The sequence below is a fragment of the Dendrobates tinctorius genome, unplaced genomic scaffold (genome assembly GCF_039654945.1).
Source record: "Dendrobates tinctorius isolate UK_male_01 unplaced genomic scaffold, ASM3965494v1 ptg000004l, whole genome shotgun sequence".
NCBI lineage: Eukaryota > Metazoa > Chordata > Amphibia > Anura > Dendrobatidae > Dendrobates > Dendrobates tinctorius.
In genome coordinates this window covers 16,025,287-16,045,701 of record NW_027361672.1, presented here as the reverse complement: position 1 = coordinate 16,045,701, position 20,415 = coordinate 16,025,287, and the positions used below count along the sequence as shown (strand labels likewise).

At 40.0% G+C, this 20,415-nt stretch overlaps 1 protein-coding gene across 8 annotated transcripts in view; it reads left to right on the top strand.

Moving 5' to 3' along the window:
• Nucleotides 1-20,415, top strand: part of NFATC1 (nuclear factor of activated T cells 1) — a 241,370-nt gene that overhangs the window by 88,789 nt on the left and 132,166 nt on the right. For all 8 annotated transcript variants that reach the window (XM_073566385.1, XM_073566381.1, XM_073566393.1 and 5 more), the window contains exons 5-6: nt 3,498-3,670; nt 7,593-7,733. In XM_073566385.1, the coding sequence (XP_073422486.1) occupies nt 3,498-3,670; nt 7,593-7,733 (314 nt within the window). The remainder of the gene's footprint in view (nt 1-3,497; nt 3,671-7,592; nt 7,734-20,415) is intronic.

Here is a 20,415-nt window from a genome sequence, read left to right as displayed (position 1 = left end):
TGAAATTGATTGTCAATCAGTGTTGCTTCCTAAGTGGACAGTTTAATTTCACAGAAGTTTGATTTACTTGGAGTTATAGTCTGTTGTTTAAGGGTTCCCTTTATTTTTTTGAGTAGTGTATGAATCTTGTGATGTTTTTTAAACCTTACATCCCTATTATTGACAGTTATTCAATAAACTGAGATATATATATATATATATATATATATATATATACACACACACACAATTCTATTCCAGCCTCATACACATGCCTTCTTCTCTTTTTGCAGTTTTTTTTTCTATTCCTTGTTTGACAGTGACCACATAACAAACACACTTCCAACATTAGCATATCACTGTCACATGTTTTTTTGAGCAGTGTATACTGTATGTATATATATATATATATATATATATATATATATATATATATATATATATATATATATACACACACACACACACACACGTGGAAGTAATGGTAGTGGAGTTGTAAAAACTACAGTAAAATAGAAATTGTTTCTTGTGAGGTTTTGCTTCCTATATATATCCCAAGAAAATTTAGCAGAAGATTAACAGCAATAGTGGCTAAAACAGAAATAGTTTTCCATTCCTTCATACGGGTATATACAAATACAAGTAGTGAGGTTTTGACCTTAATGGGCTTTATCAAGCTAAAGACCATAAAGGTTGAAATGTGGCTGTTTTCCCATACATATATGGAGAAACAGGGGATTTTTTTTTATTTTTGCATCCGCCTGTCATTACTTTTGTTGTTGGTTACCTGTGCCAAATGAATCCCAAGACTTCTTTTACTTGGCAGTTCTTATAACCGAGTGTATTGCAGACAATTCCCTCTTTTTCTCGCAAACCATGTTTATGTTTCTCTCTAATGAAATGTTACCAGTCCGGGTCTTGTCTTTGTTTTTGCGCTGGTGGATATTCTATCAGATCCAGTATAATAGGTGCCCAATAGTTGTTGAATTTGCCCAAATTCAAAATTGTGATGCATGTATTTTTCGCAATTTTTGTAGTAAAAAGTTGCATGATCTTTTCAATAAGCTGTAAAATGTTGCATAGTGGTCTTTAACAAAGTTAGTTAGATTTTGCATTTCACTAGGGTAATGGAGTGCAATTTTCCTCCCAAATTTTCACTTTTTTTGGAAACTGACAAATGATAAATTAAGTCCTCCAAAGACTATAGTACAGCTGTCAACTGACTGTAATTTTTCTCAATTTCCCCATAGACAGAAGTGTTTGGCTAAACCCTCCTGTATACTCTGAGAGAGACACTGCCAGAATCCTCTCTCAGTGGCTTATCTTTAGGGAGAAGGAAAGGATTGGCTGCTGAAATTCAACATACTGAATCCTATTGTCCACCAACAAATGTCAGGGGGACCCATACACATTGAAACATCTGTTGATCCCATCGATATAGGCCGATCCTGTTGACTTTAGTCTAATGAGTATGCGGGGTCTTTAGTCTAAAATATCTGTATAATCAATTCCGTTGCTCATAATTCAAATAAACCCCAGACACAACCAAGTAAAGTTAACTTAAAAAGTCACAATTAAATAAAGAATGAATAAATTAAAAAATCACTATTAGAATGATTTTTGCTCCAGAAAAAAGGCACAAAGGCTATTAAGAATCATCCCCTTGGTTCCTAACTTGTGTAACATGGGCTGATTAACAGTTAAACCATTTAAGTGAATCATTTCTATCACCCGAGGTTGAAGGCATGCCAACATCTTCTCTAATTAATGACACATTCCCATTTCATGCAATTTGCACTGTAGATCACATTATAGGTGGGCGATTCTTCCTTAAGCAAAATGTTGCCATTGTCAGCCTCAGTCTTTGCATATTGTTAAAAAATGACATTGTCTAATTGAATCTAACGCTAGCAGAAGATGAAGGGACAGCAAAGATCTCAAAATTGTTTGTTTTTATAATACTTTTCCAAAATTAAAGGGTAGAAAAATGTTACAGCAGCACAAAGAGTCTTGGTAAAATGTTAACATTAGAAGCAGCTAGCGTTATAGTTCTCTCTATAGTGTACTATTGGTACAGGGTCTGAGGCATGAGGGAACCAAGGAATCGCTAAAAATATGCCTTTTAAGCTGTTTTCCATTATCTTAGGATTCGTTCAGCTAGTGTTTGAGTCTATCATTTTTTTTACTGTAGGGGAAGCAATAAAATATTACAGAATTATGAAAATATGATGCTGTTAATTTTGTTCCCTTCCGCTTAGATCTTCTTTCATTGAAAGAGAACTGAAAAGAAAACAATTCATTCATGTGGTTATTATTAGGGAATTTGTAGTGGTGTCAATTTTTCTTAGGTTGTTTAGAAATTGGATAATGATTTTGGCTTTGTTTTCACATGTTTTTCTTTTTCATATATAAAGACTACCATTTAAAACTTTGAGGCTGAGTGCAGACGGAGTTTTGAGCCCTGCGGATTTTTCCGTGCAGAATGGAAGAAAACCGCAGGTCAAATGACCTGCATTTTTCCTGCGGATTTCTTCCATTTTTCACGCGGTTTTCATGCGGTTTTCCATTGCGGTCTTCCCCCTGCGGATTTGGTAACAGGGGAGATAGAAAACCGCACAATAGAAGTAACATGCTGCGGATTTTGTACCGCGCGGAAAAATCCGCAGCGTCTGCAAAGCGTTTTTTTTTTTTCATTCATTTTAAAGGTACTGTACATAACAATGCGGATATGCAACGTTTCTGCGCGGTAAAATCCGCTGCGGAAACGCTGCAAATCTGCATCGAGTGCACATGGCCTGAAAGTAAACTTGAAGAACTGATATATGTATATTTATAGATTTGGAATAGTTTCTTTTTACCCTAACATTGTTACACTGGTTAAATAATCCACTTAATAGCATTGATGCTGCTTTTTTAGAGCATTGATGCTGCTTTTTCATAGTTTAAAAATGATCCCAAACTTTCAAGATTTCTGTATTCTGGTGCATTCGCGAGTCCATAAAGCCAACAGTTAGTATTTAGGATAGCTGTACTTTGCCCTCACTGAGAGAATTCCAATCACGTAAGTATGAAAATGAGCAATATTGGTTATGAATACATTGATACTGACTTGTAAAAATAAATTATCCGGCCTTTTCCTGTTAATGATACAGTTATTCAATGACAGATTTTTGACAGGTACCTTTCAACATTGATAATATTGAATCCCTCCACGGCATGTAACGCTCAATCTTGTTTTACCAAAATCCTCAAATGATTTTAAAAGTGAGGTTTCATGTAACATTAATATATCCGGCCTTGTGTGTTGTACCCTCTTCTCCCATTTCCCGCTGTATGGCTGGGATAGGGCTGGTAGTCTGGTTGAAAAGAATGTGGAACCAGTTGTTGACAGGATGTAATTCCCAATATGCTTTACCAGACATGTACGTTGTAGAGCTGTCTAATTTACAATTGGTTATTATTGTGCAGTCGTTGTGGTAGTGAAAATCTAATTTGTGATTTTTCTTTTCTTTTAACAGTATTGATTGTGCAGGTATATTAAAGCTGCGCAATTCTGACATAGAGCTTCGGAAAGGGGAAACTGACATTGGAAGAAAGAATACCAGGGTGCGACTGGTGTTCCGGGTACACATTCCACAAGCCAATGGGAGGACTCTGACTCTGCAAGTGGCATCCAATCCAATTGAGTGCTGTAAGTTGATTCTTCTTTCTGCATAAGTAGTCTTCAAGTAAAGCAAATTAAGAAAGTGTCATGATCCAGGACGGGGTTTTGTCTTTGGCCTGTCCTGGTCAGACAGGGGTTAATTGTTTCTGCCTCTCTGGCAGAGGGCGGCTATTTAGTGGCCACTTAACCTAGGTCCGGTGTCAGTTATACTCCTGCCCTCGGCTGAGTTAGTTGACCTTTTGCGTACGTGTGCCTGATAACTTGTTGCTTGTTTGGTTTTGATCCGGTTCCGTCCCTGTTACGAGTTCTGCCTGTCTCTCTTGTACTGCGCTACCCTCTCTGTGTATGACTCTCTGCCTGTGACTTGACTATTCTCTGCTCGTCCCTCTGGTACCGCTCCGCCCTCTCCATGTATGACCTCTGCTTGTCTGACCTGCGTTTTCCTCTCCTCTACTACAGTATCCCTGCAGTAAGTATATTACATCATCTGCAGCAGTAGGACGCTAAACCCCGCCCCGTGCAGTCACATGATCGTAGGTCCTTGTACTCCTTACTACTTTCAGTGTCGCAGGTCCTGTCTGCTTGAACTTTCACTTCAGTATCGGACCCCGGGCCCTCCCGTAGTGAGGGTAAGTCACCCTGCTCAGCTGTGGCAGTTTGCCGACGCTGACAGGATCCTGACATTATAACTGACCGTTACCTTTTTTTTTTTTTTCCCTTCTCCTGTGTGTGTGATGGATCCTATGCATGCTCTTTCTGAGCAGCTAAAGCTTCTGACCCAGATGTCTCAGAAACTCATTGGGGAACAACGAGTCATGGCTCAGTCTCAGCAGCTGATCGCTGACACTGTGCTTGGGATTTTATCATCGGGGGCTCAAGATGTTACATTAGTTTCCCCTGAGTCCCCGGTTAAATTACCAGATACCTTTTCTGGAGATGAAAAGGAATTTAAAGTTTTCAAGGAGGGCTGTAAGCTTTTTTTCTCATTAAGACCGCACTCTTCTGGGGATGAAAGTCAGAGAGTGGGGGTCATTATGTCTTTGTTAAGGGGAGCCCCCCAGGCTTGGGCTTTCTCCCTTCCGACCACTGTCCCTGAGCGTATGACTGTGGTGCGGTTGCATGGGATACCCTTGAATGTGGTGTCTGATAGGGGAGTACAATTTGTTTCCAGATTTTGGAGGGCATTTTGTAAGAGGTTGGGTATTGGTCTGTCTTTTTCATCCACTTATCATCCAGAGACTAATGGACAGACTGAGTGGACCAATCAGTCTCTGGAGCAAATTCTGTGTTGCCTGACCTCAGCCCGACAGGATGATTGGTGTACTGCGTTACCTTTGGCCGAGTTTGCGTTTAACAACCGCATTAACCAGTCTACAGGTACATCTCCCTTTTTCTGCAACTATGGGTTTCATCCACATTTTGGAGAGTTCTCCCGTTTGGACTCTGGGTGTCCTGGGGCGGATGAGACTATCCAGCGGTTAGGGGAGGTATGGCAGGAGGTCCAGAGTAACATTACGAAGGCTCAGGCTAAATATAAGTTTTTTGCAGGCAAAAAACGGTCCATGGGGCCGGTGTTCCAGGTTGGGGATAAGGTATGGTTGTCTACCAAGAATATAAGTCTCAAGGTCCCCTCCGCGAAGCTGGGACCTAAATTTATCGGTCCCTATGAAATTACTGAAGTGGTTAACCCGCTGGCTTTTCGGTTGCGTCTCCCGCCGTCTCTACGGATCCCCAATGTGTTCCATAGGGCCCTTTTGAAACCTGTGGGGTCCTGTGGGGAGGGATCATTGTCTTCCCCGCCACCAGTTTTGGTAGACGGACAGTCTGAGTACGAGGTGGAACGAATTGTTGACTCTAGGTTGGTCCGTCGTGCTCTTCAATATCTTGTGCATTGGAAAGGCTACGGTCCTGAGGACCGGTCGTGGGTTCCTGCCCGATCGGTTCATGCGGATCGGTTGGTCCGGGCCTTTCATGCCAAGTATCCTGAGAGACCCGGGGGTCCAGTGGCCCCCCGTTGAGAGGGGGGTACTGTCATGATCCAAGACAGGGTTTTGTCTTTGGCCCGTCCTGGTCAGACAAGGGTTAATTGTTTTGCCTCTCTCTGGCAAAGGGCGGCTATTTAGTGGCCACTCAACCTAGGTCCGGTGTCAGTTATACTCCTGCCCTCGGCTGAGTTAGTTGACCTCTCGCGTACGTGTGCCTTGTGCCTGATAACTTGTTGCTTGTTTGGTTTTGATCCGGTTCCGTCCCTGTTACGAGTTCTGCCTGTCCCTCTTGTACTGCGCTACCCTCTCTGTGTATGACTCTCTGCCTGTGACTTGACTATTCTCTGCTCGTCCCTCTGGTACCGTGCCGCCCTCTCCGTGTATGACCTCTGCTTGTCTGACCTGCGTTTTCCTCTCCTCTACTACAGTATCCCTGCAGTAAGTATATTACATCATCTGCAGCAGTAGGACGCTAAGCCCCGCCCCGTGCAGTCACATGATCGTAGGTCCTTGTACTCCTTACTACTTTCAGTGTCGCAGGTCCTGTCTGCTTGAACTTTCACTGCAGTATCGGACCCCGGGCCCTCCCGTAGTGTGGGTAAGTCACCCTGCTCAGCCGTGGCAGTTTGCTGACGCTGACAGAAAGGAGTAGTTAATGATAAAGGGGTTGTCCCTCTACATCAATATCAGATCGGTGGAGATGCGACAGCCAGCACCCCTGTCGATTAGCTGTTCCCTGTGCCGTCCAGATGTGATCAGAGGCAAAGCTGCACAGCACAACTCCATCAGCGTATAGTGGCTGCGGTCGGGTACTTCACATCCACCCCTATTCGAATTGTAAGAGTGGACCATCAGTACCCCATTGCTGTCATCGTACAGTTGATGGAGCTGTGCATCCAGCCACCGCTGGCTCCAGGAACAGCTGATAGGTGGAGATGCAGGGTAACGCACCCTCACCGATCTGATATTAATGGCCTATCCGAAGTATAGGCCATCAATGCAAAGGTAACATATAAGGTCAATGCACATCACTTTAAAAGAAATGTGTCATCAGAAAAATTACCTGCTATTAAAATCAAGTTGATATGTTGAATTTTTTTTAACAAACTTTTGGTAATATTGTTTAGCATTTATCTTCATATCATAATCTGTATTCTACATAGTTAGAAATCTTGCCGTTTTCACATTAGCCACTGGGACCATATTAGACTCCTGAAACCTGAATGTAGGTTAGCAGCAATAGACTACTTCCGAGACTTCTAATGAGCATGTGCAAAGGTCATTGTGAAAGGAGGGGGAGCAGGGTCAGCTGTGACATCGCCTATTGTAAAAGCTGGATTCTGCGTTATCAGCCGTGTATAGAGATGTTGTCTGTCATCTCAGCCCTGCCTGGGATGATAATGAGAATACTGAAAAAAAAGGCTTCTGTAAATTAAAGAAAGTATTAGTCTATAATAACCCCAGTGGGCAGTGTGGAAATTGCAATTTTTTTTAAAACAAATTGTAATATGAAAAACAAAACATTTCCAAATATTAAAAAAAGTCCAAAATCAGGCTGAAATATTTAGTTCCAAAGAGAAGAAATGGTACTTTTATAGCATAAGCCGTTGATTTCGGAACCGAAACGCATAGTAAAGCATAAATAGATATCTGCATAGGAGAAACTTTTATTGAAGCGGTGCCAGAATACTATCCACATATTTTTCTTTTTCTGTATGAATACACAGCTCGGACCTGTAGGGATAACCCACTGCTGGTTCTCATGTGTTTAGCGAGTACCCAGAAGACAGGACAGCTAGCAGGCATCCCATGTAAGACGGCCAATTCTGATAGCATATCTATGGCATTGTGTCACCGCTGCCGAGCACTTGTGTGCAATCTATATTGGGAATATCACTATATTTACTCAAGACATTTGAAAACCTGCTGACTGACGACTGTATTATATTTCATTTTCTTTGTAGCCCAGCGTTCTGCTCAAGAATTGCCTTTGGTAGAAAAGCAAAGTATTGACAGCTTCCCAGTGACTGGTGGGAAGAAAATGATTGTGACTGGGCACAACTTCCATCAAGATTCCAAAGTCATATTTGTTGAGAAAGCACCAGGTTTGTCGATTATATGTTCTGCAGATTGAACAAATATTGTTCCCATCTCTATCTTTTTGTATAAGTACATGCTGGTATTTTTCCCACCTGTGCATACAGAATAGACACAGATCATACATTCATTTCTCATGGAGCTTAACACTGTAGTAAGGGGAATGAGGTCTGGCCAGAATAACTGCAATGAGAATGTAGAAGCATCTGCTACCATCGGCGTAGATGTGGCCTCCAACATGAAGGGAGTCTGATTGCAGTTTTTCTCCCTCAAAACTGTTGCCATCACTAGATGGCCATTTTCATACCAACTACATAAGCCAGTTGCTGCAGAGGCATCACGTGAAATTAAAGGTGAGGGATGGGAACCGTTCAGGTCAGAGAGCCCAGGATGCTTCACTTTTAGGGAATAACTAGTGGGACATCTGAGATAAATTACATTTTTTTTCTGACCTATGCAACTAGTATGACCATCCCCCTAGGTCTGTTTTAATTGGATCACACCTCATCTACTTAGAACAGTCATCAGTTTTGAGAAAAAGTGCTGATAGTCTTCCTCTAAGGATGACGTTACAGTGCAGCTTTGTGATTTGAGTTATAGGCTTTATTTCTTTACACTGTCTTTGAATTTATCTTTTACTATTTAAGGATCTGATATCCCAAACTGACAGTATAAACTAAGCACCCAGACTTGTAGGGAGTATAGTCCCTAAAAAAAAAAATCACACCTATAGTGTCCCCGCCTCCCTCACTTAAGATTGACAGCACTGGCTTGCCTGGAGCCATCACTGCCGGCAGAGAAATCTCAGGCAAGCTGTCAATCAGCAGTGAGTGAGGCAGGACAAGGAAACCAAGTGGACAGAACGGTGCTCTGAGCCTTGTGGCCAAACCAATGGTGCACCAAGCACACTAAAAAAAATATTTGACTAAACTTCAGTTTTTGCAGAACAGAGGCAGCAATTAGAACACTAAATATGTGATCTTCTTAGTTACTTATCCCTTGCAAGTTTTTGTGCCTAGTTGTTGCTGTCAGTTTGGGAGGAAGACTCCCTTTTGACGTCTCTGCTTCTCATATACATATTTGATAGTGTGCTGCATTGCACCGTTGTCGCTGGCACACACTTATAGGTTACGGGGCCCTGCGGTGAGGTCAACGCTTCAATATCAATGTTTTTAATTATACATATGCACCTAATTCTCTGCTGATTATTTGTTAAATTAGTTGCTTTATAGCAGTTGGAATTAGTTTTTTTATCTAATATGCTTACCATATTCCTACATAGGAAAAAGTGAATATAATATGATAATATTTTGCCTTTCTGCTATGCTCACTAAAGAAGCTGAGGAATTTTTCTGATTGCTTTTTATACATTTAAAGGGGTTGTCCACAATCAGGGACAATTTTGTTTACTGAAATACATGTAATTGAGGTTAAAAATCATTTTTGGGTTTCACTTCCTATTGCTGGCTGCAGAATGAATTAACTGAGAATCAGTCAATCAGCTTCCTACGATGGTCTGACAGAGTTTGTAACTCTTATCTGTCTTTTTCTGTTCTACTCTCAAGTGATTTATGATCACACACCACATCAAAGTTAAATGTGCTGGGAAACAGACTGTAAAAGCCAAACTACCTAAAATTTGTTAAAAAACTCAATTGCAAAAATGATTTTAGCAGCAAATACATGCATTTAAGTAAAGAAAATTTTAAAAGTTCCTAAATGTTTACAAGACTCGTTAAAGGGTTGATTGTGACTTGTAGGATCGCTACTACCAATAGGTGGCGCCGTAGAGTAAAAGTCCTCTTTCTCTCTGAAGAGACAATTTGCATATTAAATTTCCCAGAGGAGCATTGCACGGCGAATAAGCCTCCTTACCTTGACAAGCCAGAGCTGGTATGTCACTCTCCACAAGGAGAAACCTTACCCCTTAGACCTCAGTCCAGAGCCTCTCACCTAGCCAAATCAGATCTCATACTTTGCACTGACGAAGGCCAATAGACCGAAACACCGTGTCTGCAAATTGAGATTCTGATTTGGCTTTTATCCTAAGTCATATTACAAGACTCGTTAAAGGGTTGATTGAGACTTGTAGGATTGCTACTACCAATAGGTGGCGCTGTAGAGTAAAAGTCCTCTTTCTCTCTGAAGAGGCAATTTGCATATTAAATGTTTACCTATAACTCAACGGTATAATCAAATGTAGTAGCTTCTAAAATCCTCCTGTTGGCAGATGCAAATAGCCAGAATATCATCATTCATCATTTTGATCTGGTGCTTTGTCTCTTTGTATAAAATTATTGAACTCTGACAGCTAATAGATGTTTTGATCATAAAGCCAGTTAGCACAGATTGGTGAAAGTAAAAATGCCATGATAACCATAATTTTAAAGGTGACCACGGGGGATGAGCGGACCCTTGGAAGTTTGGGTTCTGGTACCCTACCCAAACTTTATTCCAAAGTTTGTTTTCTGGCACTAGAAGTTTACCCGAACTTGAACCAAAATTTGAACCCCATTGAAAGCAATGAAGACCAACATTTTTGAGCTAGAAAATTCTCTCTCTCTGCAGTGGCTTTCCCCCGGAACACTGAACATTGCAATGGACTTCTGGGAGATTTCAGTGTTTAGCGTTTAGGACCCCAAACTTTTAAGTTCTGGTTTGCTCATCTCTAGAGATCACAATTAAAGGAGCTGTTCACTGAACGATAATTGGGTCGAGATCCATGTGCTTTTGTCAGTGGCCATTATGATAATGAGAACGCCACCATCAAAACTCATATCAAGCCTTAACTTAGGAATTTTATCTATGTTATCTAATGCAACATGTACAGTACTGTGAAAACGCTTTAGGCAGAGTTGGAGAAAATGCTGCAACAATGTTAATAGTTAGTATTGATCAATTATCAAAATGCAAAATGAATAAACAAAATAGAAATGTTAATCAAATCAATAATTGGTGTGTCCATCCTTTGCCTTCAAAACAGCATCAATTCATATTGGTACACTTGCAGTTTTTCAAGGGACTTGATCCGGAGGTTGTTCCAAACATTTTAGAGAACTAACCACAGATCTTCTGTGGATGTAGGCTTGTGCAAATCCTTGTGTCCTTTAATGTAATCCCAGACAGGCTTTATGATTTTGAAATCAGGGCTCTATCGAGGCCATATCATTACTTGCAGACCTTTGTTCTTCTTAATTCTGAAGATAGTTCTTAATGACACTGGCATCATACTTGGGTACTTTCTACTGCTGCAGAATGAATTGAGAGTGAATCAGATTCCTCCCTGATGGCAATCCTTGATGGATAAGTATCTGCCTGTTTTTCTCAGCATAAATTTCAAACCCCGTTTGCTGAAATGCAACCACAAGTAACGCGTGCAAGTAACCTCCACTATACTTACCTGTTTCCTGCAGACACTTATTCTATCACTCTACGGCCCTTTGGCAAACAAACTGCCTTCTGTTACAGCCAGATATTTCGCATTTCACAGTCCAGAGCACCTGCTACCATTTTTTGTACCAAAGTTTCTATATTTACATTGAGTCTCTTGGCCTTGTTTCCATGTCAAAGGTATGGTTTTTGTCAACAGTTCTTCCATGAAGACCACTTCTGGCCAGACTTATCCAATGAGTAGATGAATATAGTTGAGTCGCACTTGTTGTTGCTAGTTCTGAGCTGATGACACTGCTGGATATCTTCCAATTTCAAAGGGAAATAAGCATGATGTATCTTTCATCTGTTTCACTAAGTTTCCTTGGTCAGTCACTACATCTATCGTCCTCATGATTGTCCATTTTTTAGTGTCCTCAATGCTGAGAAATCCATGCAGTGCCATCAGTAAGGCATCTAATTGTCTGGCTCCATATTCTTTTTGGAGCAGGATAATGACCCAAAACATACAGCCAATGTCATTAAGAACAGTCTTCAGTGTAAAGAAGAACAAGGAGTTCTTGAAGAGGTGGTGTGGCTCTGACACAGCACTGATCTCAACATCATCGAGATGGTCTGGGATTACATGAAAAAAACCATAAGGATTTCTATGAGCCTACATCCACAGAAGATCTGTAGTTAGTTCTCCAAGATGTTTGGAACAACCTCAATATCAAGTTCCTTCAAAGACTGTATGCAAGTGTAGCTTTAAGAATTAATGCTGTCATACTATTTTGAAGGCAAAGGATGGACACACCAAAGAGTAATTTGATTTAGATTTCACTTTTGTTCATTCACTTTGCATTTTGTTAATTGATAAAAACAAAATATTAATGCTTCTTTTTTTAAAATAATTTTATCCACACCTGCCAGAAACTTTTGCACTTTAATGTATGTATATGCAGTATACCCTGCTAGTTAGTTAATAGTTAAATGTAATACACTCCAGTTCTAATATTCACTTTATGGACAAAAATATTGAGGTACTTACACCTACAGGAGCTTTTAGAACATTCCCATTCTAAATACATTGGTATTAAATTAAAATTGCTCCTTTGCAGCTAAACAGCTTCAGCCCTTTCATTCTGCAAAATTTGGAGAGTGTGTGTGGAAATTATTGCCCATTTATCCAGAATACACTGATAGTAGACTAGAGCATAATATATATACACACATATATATATATATAGAGAGAGAGAGAGAATTACAGAATAAATTAATATATACAGTCGCTCTAGAATCCATCTCCCTATTGTTTTGCCACCCTACCACACAGATTACATTGTTGCGCTGGATATTTCATCTCCTTAGTACATATAATATATGCACGGATCACCATTTACACTATTTTTTTTTCATTGTCAGCTGGATTTACACAATGTATTGCTACATGGAAGGTGTTGAGATCTCTGTGCATTGTTTAATGCTTGTATATTCTACTCTTCGATATAAGTCACAATATTAAATGCAAAGAAAAATGTTGATTTTTGGTAACAATAAATCGAAGTACACCCTGACCAATAATTAGCGGTCTGCCAAGATAATATGTTTGCAGTTATTTCCAATGACATTGTTAGCCCCTGTTTTGCTGCAGCAAGGCGTCTTTTTTTTTTTTAGTTTATTTTGGTCATAGAATTGTTTTAAATAGCTGTTTAATGGACACGTTTTATTGTATGTAAATTACATAAATTTCATCTCAGTCTGAACTTTTCAAATTGTTTTGAGCAGTGTGATTCTATTAAGTCATTTGTGAAAACATATATTGGGAATAATTATATTGTGTTATAATTAAGCGAGCCTATTCTGGAATATGCTGCCATTCAGCCCACTCAACAGGCATTAACGCCAAAATAAAGGAGCCGAGGTGAGGACTTCCTTAGTGGAGCGCTACGTCTGGTCTTTTTAAAACAATGGCCTTTTAAATATTCTGGACTTGAGCTGTAATGCCAATTAATGTTAGACAAAAAAAATTGCTGGCATATCCAATGGTGATGCATCATTCTACAGTAACTCTGGTTTTAATTGTATTTTGTGCGCCGCCACTTAAATGCAATTGAAATAAAAATATATAATAATAGTAATTTTAGTTAATTAGCCATCTGCAGTATCTCTGACAGCAGGGTGTTTTCTTGTTACCTTCAAGAGTAAAAACAACAGAAGCAGGTACCTGACACCCTGCTTATAGCTGCTGGGGGTTCCGCTTTTCTTCGGAAGACTAAGGAGATTTGTTCTTTGAAAATTAAAATTAACATAAAAGTTAATAACATTCCTAGTGGGTTTCAGCTAATAGAATTAGAGGAGGCTAGTCATTATTATAAACACCTTAGTAAAATCAAGCAAAATAATGAATGCTTCCATAGAAAATAAAATAATCATAGTTGGCAGAATCAAAGGGTTGTCGCTTGCTATTTTGCCGTTGCATATATAAAAAAAAAAAAAAATCAACATTTTAATGGGTAATTATAATCTGTAGCAGCAAACTTTAAAAGCCTAGCAGTGGGTGAGTAATTAACCAAAAAGAGGCAGTAGAGGGAGGGCAGTAACAGAGGGCGCTAACTTCTTTTATTAACCGGTTCGAACACAAAAGCTTTTACATATGGTACAGTGGCAAGTATTCATAACATCCTGTCGAATGGGACCTGGAGGATTGCAGTCAGACACTCCTGAGGTTTGAACTGTTTACTGAGCACAGACACAGCGCCTGCTTTACATGTACGGAATTGAAGATGCTCTTTTTTAATATGTGAAGCATTACACATTGTCGTCCTGCATAGCAATTCATGTTGATTGCATTGAGAACTTTGTAGATGTTGTAGTACATCTATTAGCATAGTGTAAGCATATCCATACTCGTTAATGCATGTATTGCAAATATTAGTTTAAAGGGGTTCTCAGCTTTGGGGTACAAGTCTGCAGTCACTATAAGACTACAGACTTGTGAATCCACATAGCACACGCACTGCACGCTGTGAACATTTTCCAGCGACGGGAATCAGAGGTCATGTGGTTGCAAGAGTATGTGAGATGCATACTTCCGGCCACATTCCATATAGACATGTCCAGTCTCGCTCAATTCACTTGCATTGACACATGTATGCAAATCACATTCTGTACTTATGGCAACATGCCCGCCACCAGTACCAGAGAATCCTGACAGCACGCACTGTACACGCTGTGACTACAGACTTGCGCCCCAAGGCCAGACTGCCCCTTACTTACGACCTATAAATTATAACAAAACATTTAGTTTCTGGCTGTTTATAAAGTAGTCCCCCAAGTTACAAAAGCCTCAGAGATTTGTCTTTTCTGCACCTTTGTAAAGCTAGCTAGAGACTGGAGATAACTTTCGTTTAATGTGTAAGGAATTTTTTTTATAGGAATCAGTTTTTTGCAGTTAGCCTATCAAACATACACACAGTCAGGATTCCGCTCTGTATCTGCTGGAGCCATGGTCACATGACGTCTTATATGAGATTAACATACTTGTGGTCACATCACCAGCTTCTTTTCCCACTGTTCTCAATGTTCTGTTGAAGTTTAAGAGAAGCTAGTTGTCACGTGACCATAAGTATACCAGTCAACAGTTAAATCCTGACAGCGTGCATATTGCACACTTTTAGGATTCGTCAAACTGGGGTCAGATGGTGGCCCGTCAGAAATTAATACTGGCCCGTCAGAAATTAATACCGGCCCCCAAAAAACCCTTTAACTTTAAACAATTTTCAACATGCAATACCAAAGACAGTCAGGACCTGCAGCAAATGTAGTTGGTTGTAAAAACAGCCAATCAGCACGGACACTTCATTGTAAGGCACCGCCTGTACTTTTAAGCTGTGTTGACACGTTGCAGCGTCACTGAGTTATTTTGTTGCAATTGTGACAATCCACTAGATTTTACAAATCGCAGCCCCAAAAAAATCTGCAGATTATTGTTGCAGAACTTGTGCATGTCTTGTAGAGGTTTTCTACAGTACTGTGCTGCTTTTATCTGCATCTGGACAGGCAGCTGCAATTTATTTTTTTGGTTCACTGATTTTCAGTCTTTTAGACTTATTTACTTAGTTATCTGATGAATATTTTCCCCTATTTTTGGTTGTCCTTTTATGGGCTTCACCAAGGAGTACTAGTTTTCCTTAGAGTTATGGTAAAAGTGCAATGTTTTTGCATTACAATGGTCACCCTGGAACTCATTAAAATTGTAAAGTGAAGGACCCCTGTACAGTGCCAGCATATTCTGCTTTAGTGGGATTTTCGTCACTCATACTTGTCTATAACTGTGCTCACTAACAATCTGAAGTTTTGCTACACATACATACGAGGGCCAATTCATAAAAAGCCAATAACATGCACGCAGAGCATGATGAACATTTCAAAAATAAAACATCTCTAATTGACTTTTAAATAATTTATTATAGAAACATCTGGTCACAGCAGTTTTGACCTTACCAAAAATATATGGAAAAACCTCCAACAGAAAGAATGCAATAAAACACAACATGTCTGATTTCTGCCTTAGGCTTTATGCAGGTTGAGTCTGACCTAGTGATGAGCGAACGTGCTTGGATAAGGTGTACCTTCGGTGTGCTCTAATACTATGCTCGAGTCGCCGCGGCTTCATGTCTCGCAGCTGTTTGACAGCCACAACACATGCATGGACTGCCGGTATGTTAGGCAATCCCCCCATGTGTTGCGGCTGTCAAACAGCTGCGAGACATGAAGCCGCGGCGACTCGAGCATAGTATTAGAGCACACCGAAGACACTCTGTTAACACTGGAGTATGCTCAGATAACACCTTATCCAAGCACGTTCGCTCATCACTAGTCTGAACCTTTCATCTGCATTATACATCAAGAAGGCCCTTATATGCCACTATATTGCCATCAATATCCATAGGGCCCCATATTAATGAATGTATTCCCCTACGATTTACATTTTTACAGTGGCCTCTGTATGAATGAATATAATTGGCTTCCATTGAGCAAACAACGCACTATGACTTGATGTAGAAGGGGTCTGCCGTTCCCCTTCACGCCCGCAATAAGAAAAATGCCCACATTTTTGTGCTTTATTTACCTATATTTCTTTTTTTCTCTGTGCCCAGATTAAAGTCTATGAAATAAATTACATACAATAAATTTTATGACATTTTGATGTCATATTTAGCGTTAGTTGTTTTGTTTTTTTTATTTTTTTTCCACCTAGCTTAGTCTATATGTTTAAGAAACACTAGAAATAAAGCATGTGCAAAATAAAAACACCCCAAAAACATTTTTTTTTTTTACTACCATACATAAACTCAGAAGGAGATAGTGTGTAAATGAGGACTAAGAGAAGACTTTGCACCAATAGATTTTACATGAAGGTCAGTCCATGGCTTTTTCTATATTAGCAACACACTCGGTCAGACTAACAGTCTGTCCTCTTATACATCGGGGCACGCCAGGAAAAATATACACTGGAAGAGAAAGTTATTGGAGATGATTGTGCGCCATTACACCTTAGACTGGCGTTCGCTGCAGGTCTGACATTAATCCATGCCTCTTGCAAGACAGAATCTCAGCTGTCGTACCCTCAGGAGGCAGCGCATTATCCTGCTCCTTCAATAGGGAGTCTCTGTTCTAACAATGACTCACTCCAAGGGAATCCCAAATGAACAATCATGTCAGTACTTGAACTTGAAAGCAGGAGTGCTGCCTTCTCACATTAACCCTCTGCTTCCTCACCAGCCGTGGCGTTATGGCTGCAAGGAGCAATGGTGTGTTTCCAGATGACGCGCCTAATTTACACGTATATAGTCCCCAACCTACGGATTGTGGTTTCATGTATTCTCCTCCGTAAAGAACTTTTTTATGTTTGGAAATTGACATTTTATTGATCCCTTTATACTTAATTACTATGATGAGTGCTTTTACATTCTTCTGATGTCTTTTTCCTAGTGTGGTTGAAAATATGTATTGAAAAGGGATTTATACACTCGCACCTGTAGATCATATTAGGGAATACTGACATCTTCATAGTGGGAGATAGATACCAGAATCAGGAGTCTCTTTACTAGGCCGGATATAGAAGCATATGTAAAATTATCTGCTTTTCTTTCGGAAAACACGGACAATTTTGCATCCGTAGAATGGTCTTTGTATTGTGCATATTTCTGTTTTTTACATCCGTATGGCTTCTATTTTTATTCATCAACAATTCAAAAATAATAAAAGGCAAAATACAGTTAATAATAATAATAATAATAATAATAATAATAATAATAATAATAATTGCAATGGATCTGTAAAAATCAGATGCCATATGAATGCTGTCGGTATGGCATCCAATCTTAAAGCGCCACGACTCCAGCATTTTTTTTAATTTCATCACTGAAGTGGTGCTTTAAACGGATTTCCCATGCCTCCTATCTGATACTCACCTTCCAGCGTTTTCATCCATTTTCACGGCCGTTTCCGTCGGTCTCTGATGAAAAATGACCTGTGCTGCAGTGTTTCAAGCTGTATGGAGGTCACTTTCCAATACAAGTCTATGAGAGCCTCGTTCTGGCCTCGTAGACTTGTACTGAGAGCTTGTGATGTAGCTTCTGAGTTCCGGACAGTCAGAAGCCGCGGTCACAAGATGGGGCAGTGAGACTGGAGCGGTCCTGAAAAACGGTGAAGATGCTGGTGGGCAGCGTCGGACTGGCCCACCGGAGAACCGGAGGATTCTCCGGTGGGCCCTGGCATCTGGTGGGCTCTGGCACCTGCTGGCACACAGGGCCAGCAGTTGCCTAGGGCCCCTGCTGCTCCAGGGGCCCCCAGCCAGTGGTGTGTCGCACACCATGCAGCTACTATGGGGGCCCCTGCCAGTGGAGCAGCAGCGGGTGACAGGAGGCAGAAGTCCCTGTCCCCGCTGCTAAAGAGAAATGAATATTCACTGCGAAGCAGTGAATATCATTTCACAGTCTCCACCCCCAGAGGCCCCGCCCCCAGCCCAGTAAGCCGCTCTGCACCTGTAAATCAGGGCCGGCGCCGCCCTCATTCCCCTCTGCTACTGACTCACAGCCAGTGCACGATGACGTCACTACATCGCGCACCCGCTGTGTGTCTGGCAGAGGGGGTAGCTCCTGACACTGAAGCCGGGATCAGCGTGGGAGCGAGGAGAGGTGAGTATCGTGGTTTGTTTTTTTATATCTCTATCTCTCTCTGTCTGTCTCTATATATCTCTCTCTATATATCTCTTTCTCTATTATCTATCTATCTTTCTCTATCTATCTATCTCTATATCTATATCTATCTATCCATTATTTATCTCTATATTTATCTCTCTATCTAATGCTATGTATCTATCGCTCTATCTCTATAGCTATCTATTATCTCTATATCTATCTCTATATCTATCTATTATCTCTCTCTATCGCTCTATCTATATCTATCTAACTCTATTTCTGTCTAACTCTATATCTATCTCTATATCTATCTCTATATCTATTATCTCTATATCTATCTATCAATATATATCTGTAGCTATCTATCTCTATATCTATCTATATATCTCTATATTATTATTATTATTACTATATTTCTATCTATTATCTATATCTATTATCTATCTCTATATCTATCTATCTATCTATCTCTATATCTATCTTTCTATCTATAGCTATTTATCTCTATCTATCGTTTATCTATCTATCCATTATCTATTTTCTATCTATCTCTATATCTATATTTCCATCTATATCTATCTTTATATCTATCTCTATCGATCTCTATCTATTATCTATCTCTATCTATCCATTATCTACTATCTATCTCTATATCTATCTATTTCTACATCTATCTTTCTATCTATATCTATCTAACTCTATATCTATATAGCATTATACCCTATGAGGGGGCAGCATTATACCCTATGAGAGGGCTATATTCTATGAGGGGGCTGCATTATATTCTATGAGGGGGCTGCATTATATTCTATGAGGGGGCTGCATTATATTCTATGAGGGGGCTGCATTATACTATATGAGGGGGCTGCTTTATATTCTATGAGGTAGGCTACCCCAACTCCTGCTACATAATTAAGATTTGTACTACCTTATATTATACCCTGATATTAGTGTGTTTTACCGCACAATTGGTGGTCTTGTATTTATTTCTATGTAGCTATATAGTGGGCCCCAAGAATGATTTTCTCTGGTGGGCCCAAGGTGCTCCAGTCCGACGCTGCTGGCGGGTGAGTATATGACCAGGGGCAGGGGGCTTACATTTAAAGCACCACTCCATGCCTTGAAACAAAACGCTGGAGTGGTGGTTTAAATATATCCAGTGAGTTAATTGGATGAGTCTTATCCTAAAAAATAAATCACCAATGGTTTTTACACCATTAGTCTGCATGTAAAAATAATCACATGAGCTACCCGACTAACCTGCATTGGTCAGTGTGCAGACTGTATTCTATGTGTTTTGTATACAGACAACACACAGACGTAACATACGTTAGTCTGAACGAATCATCAGGGTGTGATCACACAGCGTCTTTTTTTGGCTGTCAAAAACGTCTGTTCTTTGAGCACAAGAGGCTTCAGGAATTGCTCTTTTTCTCTGGAGTTTTGTAAACTTGAAATGTCTTTTTTTAAGCGTTTCTTGGTCATTTCCTGGGCACTTTTGTTTACATATTTTTCTTCTGGCATTTTTAATGCTTTTTTTCTTTGTTTCTTTGTTTGCCTCTTTTTACTAATATTTATCAGACTTCTTTTTAAATCCATTAAGCAATGATGAAAATTATACTTTTTTTTAAGCAAAAATGTTATCAAAATGCTCAAAAACACATCGGGAGTCTTTTTAGTCTTCCTATTGACTTGTTTTGTAAACTGTTGGGCATCCTCTGAGCTGAAAATACCAGAAGAATGTACAAGTCACTGCTTAAATGCTTGGTGGCTTTGAAGGCTTGAAGTGTTTACAAGACGCCCAAAAGCCTGACCATATGGACAGCAAGTCGTTTCCCCATGCAAATTAATAGGCCCATCTTTTGATTGTTTTCTTCACAATTTTACCTCCATTCTCCATTGTGCACCTGATCAGAAAAATGTCCAGAAAAGCCAGAGTGTGAACATACTCTTAGGCAGGGCAGTATTTTATTAGTCACTGTGTAGACAGTCCAGCGTGCAGACCTCTCTGGGCTGAGTTGCTGATTCTGGAGTTGCATTTGTTTGCATCACCTATCGTTTCTTCCAACATGAATGTGAGTTAATTAGGGGTATTAATTAGTTATAAATATGG